Source organism: Gossypium hirsutum, chromosome D08 (genome assembly GCF_007990345.1).
Source record: "Gossypium hirsutum isolate 1008001.06 chromosome D08, Gossypium_hirsutum_v2.1, whole genome shotgun sequence".
Taxonomy (NCBI): domain Eukaryota; kingdom Viridiplantae; phylum Streptophyta; class Magnoliopsida; order Malvales; family Malvaceae; genus Gossypium; species Gossypium hirsutum.
The window spans coordinates 8,334,537-8,344,446 of record NC_053444.1 but is presented as its reverse complement, the minus strand read 5'-3'; the positions used below and the strand labels follow the sequence as shown (position 1 = coordinate 8,344,446).

The 9,910-nt window shown below is 34.9% G+C and overlaps 2 protein-coding genes across 3 annotated transcripts; both read left to right on the top strand.

Annotated features, from left to right (window-relative positions):
• Positions 1–277: 277 nt before the first annotated feature.
• LOC107915050 (autophagy-related protein 9) lies at positions 278–6,158 on the top strand. Of its 2 annotated transcripts, none has more exons than XM_016844161.2 (10): positions 278–689; positions 1,324–1,978; positions 2,110–2,430; positions 3,185–3,407; positions 3,745–3,924; positions 4,031–4,237; positions 4,364–4,441; positions 4,534–4,604; positions 4,672–4,782; positions 5,088–6,158. In XM_016844161.2, the coding sequence occupies exons 2-10, from the start codon at positions 1,398–1,400 to the stop codon at positions 5,914–5,916; spliced, it is 2,601 nt and encodes an 866-aa protein (XP_016699650.2). In that variant the 5' UTR covers positions 278–689; positions 1,324–1,397; the 3' UTR covers positions 5,917–6,158. The 2 variants fall into 2 exon arrangements, with proteins under 2 accessions (XP_016699650.2, XP_016699659.2); XM_016844170.2 differs by having other exon boundaries at positions 354–689; positions 1,328–1,978.
• Positions 6,159–6,422: 264 nt separating this feature from the next.
• LOC107918737 (protein DOWNY MILDEW RESISTANCE 6) lies at positions 6,423–8,082 on the top strand. Its single transcript, XM_016848325.2, has 4 exons — positions 6,423–6,872; positions 6,946–7,196; positions 7,262–7,580; positions 7,684–8,082. Exons 1-4 carry the CDS (start codon positions 6,672–6,674, stop codon positions 7,948–7,950), a joined length of 1,038 nt encoding a protein of 345 aa, XP_016703814.1. The 5' UTR covers positions 6,423–6,671; the 3' UTR covers positions 7,951–8,082.
• Positions 8,083–9,910: the final 1,828 nt, after the last annotated feature.

Below are 9,910 nucleotides of genomic sequence, written 5' to 3'. Positions count from 1 at the left end.
CTAAACCGACATTTAATTATAGTTTAGGTAACTTTGAAGCTTGGTTAAAAACCAGCCCATATATTCTCCCAACAAAATGATAATATAAAGAGCCCAACAAAGAGAGTGAAGAACCTGAGGCCCAACAAAACTTAAGTTCGTTCCAAATTTGTTGGGGGAAGGCCGTTGGTGTTGTGAATCATTTGAAATCTGGTCTCGGTTTTTGGTCGACACCTGACATTTGCTCTTTCACCGGTCCCCTTTAAATTACAATTCCGTAACCAACCGAATGAAATTTAGAACTGGAATTTCATATCCACCATTATATAAGAGAAGTTATACATTATTAGTAAGTATGGGCAATTTTTTAATATAAAAATATACATTTGGTTTTAGGAAATAACATTTAAAACATAAAAAAAAAATATTTTTTGGTATTTTTCATAATAGTATAGATAATTAGAAAATATCTTAGAGGTGAAGTATTTCATTAGAGAAAAAAGTTCTGCCATTACCAAAATAATATCAAAAGTCCTTCCTTCTTCTTTTCTGCTTCTCAACCAAAGCTTTGGGCACTTAATCTACTTGTTGTTGGGGTTTTGCGTCGTTTTATTCGCTGTTATTCTTAGTGGGTATCGGCAAAATTCGCCCTTTTTGGCTATTTATTCATTCTTTGAGTGATATTGGAGCTGCTCGTTGGTGGTTCGGAGGTAAATTCAGAAACTTCTTTTCCCTCGTTTATTTGTAATAAATGGATGATCTTGACATGTTATTTGTTTCAGCTACTTTTATTTTTATTCTATTTTTGGAGTGTGGATAGTATTCGGGTTAACGTATGGTTTTAAATAGTTTGTTTTGATTTGAATTGATATTGGAGTCCTTGATTGACTTAAAATTCGCCAAGATTCACCTTCCCATATTTTGCTGCTAAGCAGAGTACTTTCAGTTGAACTATGAATGGGCACCTCACTTATCCGCTCAAAAATTATCTCCTTTCATGTTTTATTTTTCAATGTATTTATTCATTTATTAATCTTTTATGGGTTGTACATTATGATTTTGCATAAAGTTGCTGCTATTTTCTGCTGAAGAATCTGCAATTTAAGTTTTTAGGTCCAAATTGTTGTACTTGTTGCCTGCTGGTTCATTTAAGAAAAGGTTTTGGTTTTGTTTCAAGTTTCGATTAGCAGGTATTTGGACTTTCTTTCATTTGATGTCAAGTTTTGTGCAGTCCTTACTGTAGTTTAGTTTCTTTTTTGGTTGAACTTCTGCATCTTTCTGTTCCTGCAAGCATGTGCATACATTCACCATCAAAAGGGAATTTGTCTAATTTTCTTCTTATAGGCAGAACCTTGCCAAAACATTTACTCACTTTGGGGAATGGACTGGCACTTTTTCCCTGCCATCAAGATTTACAAATGATGTTCAGGGGACAAAAGGCTGCAAATGCACTTGGCATATTTAAGTGGAGATGGGGTGGTGAATCGTCTTTGACGACAGGCTTACTAGGTGATGTACCTTCTGTGATTGAGTTGTCAGACTATGGAAGAGTACCACCAAGTCCAGGTAGTGAGAGCCCTTCGGGGCTTCTGAATGGTGAGACTCTGAATGCAGAACCAATTGCTGATTTGGACTTATTCTTCGAACGTCTGTATAGCTACTACTGCGAGAAAGGGCTTTGGTGCATAATTATAAAATGGATCGTTGAACTACTGAGTGTGGGCTTTACCATATGTTTCTCGGGGTTCTTCCTGTTATTCGTTGATTGGAATGGTCTCCGCAACGCAAAGTGTGGGATGGATGCATTTGAGTCTGGAATTAAGCCATGTGATCTTGCTAAGGAAGCTCTTCACCAGCACCCATTAACCCCTTTGACACTTTCAAAAGCTATTATTGTTGGATATTTGGGGCTATTTTCCATCTATTGGATGTTCTGTTTTTTGAGGTTTTTTGCTCAATTAAAGGATACCCTTGGCATACGCCATTTCTATTATAACAGGTAAGTTCATCCTGATAAGTTAAAGGATGCTTTGTAAGCTTTAATTTTGCATTGAGATAAAGCAGTTACAGTTGCAGTATCTTATAAACAGTTAATGATTTTATTATCATTGTTTGTATTTTATTTTGCAGTCTCCATGTTATGGATAATGAGATTCAGACCATGCCATGGGCAACAATCCTTGAAAAGGTTGTCCAGTTACAAAGTTCACAACACCTGTGCGTGGTCAAGGATCTTTCTGCTCATGATGTGGTTATGCGATTGATGCGGAAGGAGAACTACTTGATTGGAATGCTTAATAAAGGAGTGCTTGCTTTTCCTATATCAGCCTGGGTCCCAGGTGCTGGTCCAACTGTCAAATCCGGCCCTTATAGAACACAGCATTGTCTGATACTAACAAAGACACTTGAATGGACCTTAAATTGGTGTATACTGCAGAGCATGTTTGACCGGTATGTTTAATTTTATATAACATTTGACTTTCAGTTGTATGTATGTTACTTTCTTTGATAATCACTGTTATGGATATGGTTCCAACTTGTAAATTTTGTAAAACAGTCAATAGAAGCAAGTTTCGGAACTTTCCACTTTCAGACTAATGATAAAATTATTTATTTCATCATTTTTTTAAAGCATAATTTTTCAATTTCAAGAATATTATATAATTCTTATTGTATGAAGAGGGGTATAATAAAGTACATTTTCTGGGGATGTTGTAGATAGCGCTGGGAAAAACTGATGGGTTCTTTGAAACATACATTCTTGTAATCAAGATGCAATGTGTTTTCCTTTGCAGCATCTCTAACATAGTTATGTTATCTGCCGGCTGACTTTGGTGCTGTAGCTTTAAGTTTTTTTCATTTTTCTCGTGAAGTATTAACTTTTGGTAGTCCTGCTTAGGTTGGTCTTTAATGGTCAATTCATGATGTAACTGGACAGAGTTGCATAATTTACTATTTTATTGCTTTTTTTTTTGTTTCCCATTGCTGCTTTTTTGCACCTTCTTGACTTACAACTATTTGGAATATTTCAAAATTCTTAAAAGGTTTTACACTTTTAATATTCCAACGTTTGTTGTATGATTAGGGAAAAAATATTTTATGAAGTACTTCGAGTTTCAAATGCAACTTGCTATTATTATTATTTGCAGAAAAAGAAAAACAACTAAATTTTGGGGTTTCTTGCCAACTTCATTTTGGGATGCAGAAACTTTTGTGTTAGAAGGGACTTCATTTCTAATCCTAGGACATTGAAGAAAAGACTCATGGTTGTCGGGTTTGCTATGCTGCTTCTCTCTCCATTTCTTGTTATATTCATGCTGGTTTATCTCTTCTTAAGGCATGCTGAACAATTCTATAATCATCCAAGCACAGCATCATCCCGCAGATGGTCAAATTTGTCAAAGTGGATGTTTAGGGAATTCAATGAGGTATTTCATTCCCCCTTATCTCCGCTTTATTTGTTAGCTAAGTCTTTTGTTTTGTTCTTTGGTGCTGTCAAGTTGAGAAGGATTTATCCACTATCTATCTTCACAAGCTTGTGTTATTACTTTTATGTAATCATCATAAGTGTTAGTCAATTGTTTGAAGTTACTTATATTTTCTGCGAAAAAAAATTATCATAATAAAGAAAAGTTGTTAAGAACATACTGTGAAAAATAAGATGGCACAATTGTTTCTTGAGATGGATATTTATACTTATAGATTCTCTTGTTTTCACATACTGTAGTCTGTATTTGTACATATACCGTTGTCTTTGTCTTACAGGTTGACCATTTATTCAAGCATCGGATTAATAGAAGTGTTATGCATGCTTCTGAGTACTTAAAGCGATTCCCCTCACCAATTATTTCTATCATAGCAAAGTTTATCTCATTTGTATCTGGTGGTTTTGCTGCTATCTTGATCATCATTGCCTTTCTAGAAGAGTCTTTGCTGGAGGGCCATGTAATATTTTTGAATTTCAACCGTTTCAGTGTCTTCTATTTCTTTTCAACTCTTCTATATTTCAATTTTGTTTTTTTTTTTTTTACATTTTTTCCGAAATGTGTAGATATTTGGCCGGAATTTGTTTTGGTATGCTGCTGTTTTTGGAACCATAACCGCTATAAGCCGGGCTGCTGTTACAGATGAACTTCTGGTCCTTGATCCAGAAGGAGCAATGTCTATGGTGGTTCAACATACACATTACATGCCAAAGAGATGGCGTGGCAAAGAAAACACTGAAACAGTCCGGAAAGAGTTTGAAACTCTATTTCAGGTAATCCCCCTTAGTTCCTTTTTTTTTGTTTTTTTGTTTTACCTATAATCTTCAAGTTGCATTCATAAATGATTTTGATTCTTTTGTTTTTAGATTTTTTTTTATTTTTTAAATTTTCTGATGCAGTACACTGGAATGATGTTGCTAGAGGAGATGGCCTCAATTTTCCTCACTCCATTCTTGCTTCTATTTGTTGTTCCAAAGGTTCTTTTCTTTTTCATCTTTTTTTGGGTAAATTATTTCTATTGTTTTAGATCTTAGCTTTTCAACTAAAATGTTTCGTGTTGATTTTGCAGCGGGTGGATGACATTTTACAGTTCATTGCAGATTTTACTGTGGATATTGAAGGTGTTGGTCATGTTTGCAGGTACACTGTTCTTTTTCTTTTAATTTACGAAATGATGTGTTTGATTGTCCCGTTTTCATTTTTGTAGTTTTAGTGCCTTTGATTTCCAAAACCATGGGAATGGCAATTATGGCTCTCCAAGCAATGCACCTCGCTCCCAGAGGAGTTCCCAAGGGAAAATGGAGAAATCGTTCTTGAGGTACGATCAATAGCAAAGATTAATTGGATTTATATACTTCCTCTATCCTAAACCCTGCACATATCGTTTTGCTGTGAATAGAGTTTGAGAAACCTGAACTCTTATCCTAATTTTCTTTGTTAATATAAAGCTGACAAGAAGTTTTGATTTTCATTTTAAAATGCAAATGATGAGACATAAAACTAATAATTCCGTTTCTGTTTTAAAGGTATGGTGTTTCTTCTGTCTTTTTATTGTGCTGGATATCCCTTCTACTTTTTCCGTCTATCATAGTTCCATCTTGAATAATTCTATTCTGATTGCAGTTTCAAAAGTAGCTATCCTTCATGGGAACCAGATTCTCAGGGCAAGCAGTTCCTGTTGAACATTAGAACTTTCAGGGAGCAAAAGTTGCAAACGCAGGGAACCAGACATGCAGATTCTTTTGGTAGATTGTGGCGAGCAAGCCCACTGAGAGGTCATGTAGATAGAAACGGACTTTTTCCAAGGGAAATGCAGCAGAATATTCCCTACACTTCCCGCGATTTGGGTTCTTTATTGCTAATTGACGCTGAACAAAAGAATCACCCATATCTTCTGGATTGGTATTATACCTCTCGAACTCGGAGAGACACTGCTACAACAAGGCCATCTGAACCAGGTGAGCTACAGCATGAAGATTACTGGATGCCAACCAACATGACACATGATGAAGCAAGAGATGAAGAATACTGGCAGCCACACCATTATGATGGTCGGTCACGGTTGCAGTCACATCTTGATGCTTCAACATCATCTTCTTTCTTCCACGAGAGTGTACTTCAGCATCATGATACAAATGAACTACCGCACCAGGCAAGGAGCCATTGGTGGGCCAGAAGTGGTCCACATGGTATACAGCCCCAAGCAAGCTTTCTCGAGCCACCTGATTTCAACCGTTATTCTTCAGCCCCGCGGTATGATAACATGTCTGAGAGAAGTGTGGAAGAGCAAGATCAATCCCTTGACTGGAGGGATTCTCAGAGGTTATCCCGGACAACATACATGGAGGACGATCTTGAAACCGGAGGGGATATAAATCTTCATTTTGATGATATATATAGTAGACCTCCTGAAGCTCCCACAGTAAATTTGAGGCTCCTGAGCTTCGATTGATCGAAACGAACAGAATACAAATGAGTTTCCATAGTTGGAATAGGGTTTTATGAAAGGAAACTCTGTATTCTTTGTTGTATATAAGATTCATCATGAGGTTAGATTCTAGAATGTCTCTAACTCAAATTTTAGAAGGTTACATGCTCCAATGAGCCATTGTTAGTCTTGTGATAATGTATAAACAATCTCAAGCATATTTTGGTCATTCTAAAATTTCATTCAAATTCCATAGATTTCTTTAAGCACATTTGTCATGTTCAAGCATATCATTAAATACCAGTCCTTCATACACTGAATCAATCACATCTCGAAAAAAAAAAGCCCATCTGCAAGTCTCTTGGCCCTGCATCAGCCAAGCTGCCATTCTAGTGGATTAATTATGGCAGTAGATCACATTCCCTTTGAAAATGAAAATCATTCGGCTGATGACGTGTTCAACTATCAAGTGTCAGTCATAATCATGGGTTATATAAAAATACATGTATAATTAATTCCGCCGGTGAAATGTGTTGAGGATTTGTCATCCAGCTATTGCAGAATCAGATTCCATCTTCCTTTTTTTTGTTGAACTTTATTTGAGCTTAGAAGACTTTTGTAGTTCAATAATGTTTTGAATATTACCATTTTATGTATTGTCCCTGATTACGATGGTTCACTCATCCATTTCTCTTCATCATATATATATATGTATTATTCACAGAGTTATAAATACCTCTCTCTTCATAGCATAAAATTCACTACGATAGAATTAAAAAATGGAGCGGCTTGTTTCAAACTGGTACAACCATCGAGCTTTGCCCGAGTCTTATATTTGTCCACCAGAAACAAGGCCCGGCAAGCTCAGCATTCCCAGTGGTGACACCATTCCCGTTGTTAACCTCGGGGAAGCTTTGATTAATCGAAGTAATACCATTCTAAACGTTCTCAGGGCTAGCCAAAAGTTCGGATTTTTTCAGGTTTGGACGTAATTATATATATATATAAAATGGCAGTCATAGCTGTTTTTCATTTTTTGTTGCATTGAAACAGGTTGTTAACCATGGAGTTTCAGAGAAAGTATTGAATGACACAATGAATGTGGTGGAGGAGTTCTTTAAGATGCCAATGGAGGAAAAGGCAAGCCTCTACTCAGAGGATCCAAATAAAGTCTGCAGGCTTTACACAAGCAATATAAACTATGGTACCGAAAAGTATCACTTTTGGCGTGACATTCTGAAGCACCATTGTCATCCTTTAGACGACTGCATTAAACTTTGGCCTCAAAAGCCAACTCGATACAGGTAAATTTAATTAAATAAGGCCTGATGATGATCAACCACTAAATCTTAATCCCGTTGTTTAACAGGGATGTTATAAGGACATTCTCAGTTGAAGGAAAAAAACTGGGTTTAGCAATCCTGGAGTTGCTTACTGAGGGCTTAGGGCTTGAATCTGGGTACTTCAAGAAGGATCTAAGTGAAGCTATGCTATTGGTGGCTAACCATTACCCACCATGTCCAGATCCAAGCTTGACCTTGGGGTTACCTAAGCATTGTGACCCTAATCTCATTACCATCCTACTTCAAGGACATACCTTTGGACTTCAAGTCTTCAAAGATGGACAATGGATTGGTGTTCAGCCTCTGCCTAATGCTCTTGTGGTTAACATAGGCCACCAATTACGGGTACATACTAATAGCATGCATGAGCATGGCCTGGCATTAATATGGTTGCATCATGACATCATTTGTGAATGTAGCTTAATTTGTTGATTTGGCTTTGATATAGATTGTGAGCAACAACAAGCTGAAAAGTGCCGAACATCGAGCAGTGACCAACTCCAAGGTTGCTCGAACAACTGTCGGATTATTCATCAGTTCCTCGGAAGACAGCATTATAGAACCAGCAAAATCTCTGACCAATGCTGCACAGCCTCCATTATACAGAGCTTTTCGGTACAAAGAGTTCCTAAGTTACTACTTCTCCATGATGGGAGACACTGAGTTAGCTCTTCAGCCTTTTAAGTTGCCATTTAATCAAAGTGTGATTTCGTAGATTGATATGATTAAACATACAAATTACTTATTATTCTCATATGTATCTTTCATGATTTAAGCTGATTCAGCTGTCAAGTATCAGTCGTGATCATGGTTTGAAATATAATTTATAATACTATAAACGTGATAATATATGGTATGCGAGTTTGCCAGACATAGGGAATATTAATGGTATGAAAAGGACTATAGCTTTCTGATTTCATGGATGAGGTAAGCTAACAATCAATTCCAATGCATAGCCGGATAATTTAGTGCATGATTATGTATGCAATATGTAAGCTATGACTGTGAATAATTAAAATAAAAAATAGGGTTAATTTGTTGACAATAGTTTTCGCATTGGGTTGTAATATTTTTTATTTATGTTAATTTCTAAATTTAGCAATTGTTTCCACCATAGAGTTTAAATCTTTTTAGGTCCAACTTTTTTTCAAGAAAATATCTTAGGCAAAAAAAATTTCAAGTCCCAATTTGTAAACAGTTGTTAAGTTTAAAGACTAATTTGGAAAAAATTTCTATGCCTTAATATGAGAATAATTGTCAATTTCAAGAACAAATTTTAACAAAAAAAAATTCAGCCCTGTTGTGAAACATTTCCAAATTTCTGTCCAAATAGTGCATTAACCCTAAAATATATATATAAGTTATTTTTAATATTTTTTAAAGATATATTATGTCGAAACCATTTTTTTGAAAAACAAAAAAGTTTAGGTTGTCGACTTTAAACAATGAAAATTGGGAGTCGCCATCAATCTTTTATTAAGGTGTGATTGGGTCACTTAAAAACGACTTTGGTCTACGAATTTTAGAAAAACGGGTTCGGGAGTCGGTTACGTATGAGGAAGGATTAGCACCCTCATAACGCCCAAAAAATTGGTACCTAGTTAATTAATTAATATCTTAATGTCGAAAATTTGAAAAATATAATCCTTAGCAAAAACTTAAAACGTTACGTATTAAGACCCTTATCATTTCAGAGAAAGAAAATGCCACACCCAATGCGTTAGGGCACGACATTCTAATTTCCTCAAAATGAATTAGGCCAGAATACTCGTGTAATAAAAATTTAAAAGAATATCCATTTATTCAAGATTTAAGAAATCGCGGCCCAATACGTTAGGGCACAATTCCTCCAAAATCCCAAACTCGGAATATTTCCTTTATTATTTTTTAGAGAAATTTTCATTTCGAGAAATCAATGCCTCACACCCAATACGTTAGGACACAACGTGTTGAATTCCCAATAATGAGTTCTTATTTTTTGATTAAAGAGAAATGCTCGATTGTTAGATTTAACGAAGAAAATCGGAACCCAATACGTTAGAGCTCAATTTCCTTGAAAATCCTAAATACAAGCATTATCTTAATTTTGAAAAGTTTAAAATCGAGTAAAAAAAATGATGTGATGCTACATTAAATATACAACGCAATAATAAATATTACAATGACATAGAAATAATAGGAATAAATGAATAAATAAATAATAATGACATGCAAAATATCAAATAAATGGACAAGATAATAATAAACAATATGCAAACATAAATTGATAAGCAAATAATTGAAATAAATAACAAAAAATGCATACAAGTACACATAAAAATATATAGGTTTGAAATTATTAAAATAATATCAAAGTTAATTAAATAAATAAAACAAGTATATATATACAAGTATGCGAAAAATATTAGTTTTCAAAAAAACGGCATAAATACATGCTTTAAAAAATACATATATAGACAAAATAATAATAATAATCACATATGAGAATTATAAGATAAGATAAAAAAACAATTGCATTATCAAAAAATATTGATTTTTAAAGAAAATAAGAAAAATGGACTAAATTGGATTGCAAGTAAAAATATGGGGTAAATTCGTAAATAAATAAAGTCTAGAGGACTAAATTGAACGCGCGAATTACATAGAGGGGCTGAAAGGGCAATTTTCCATTCTCC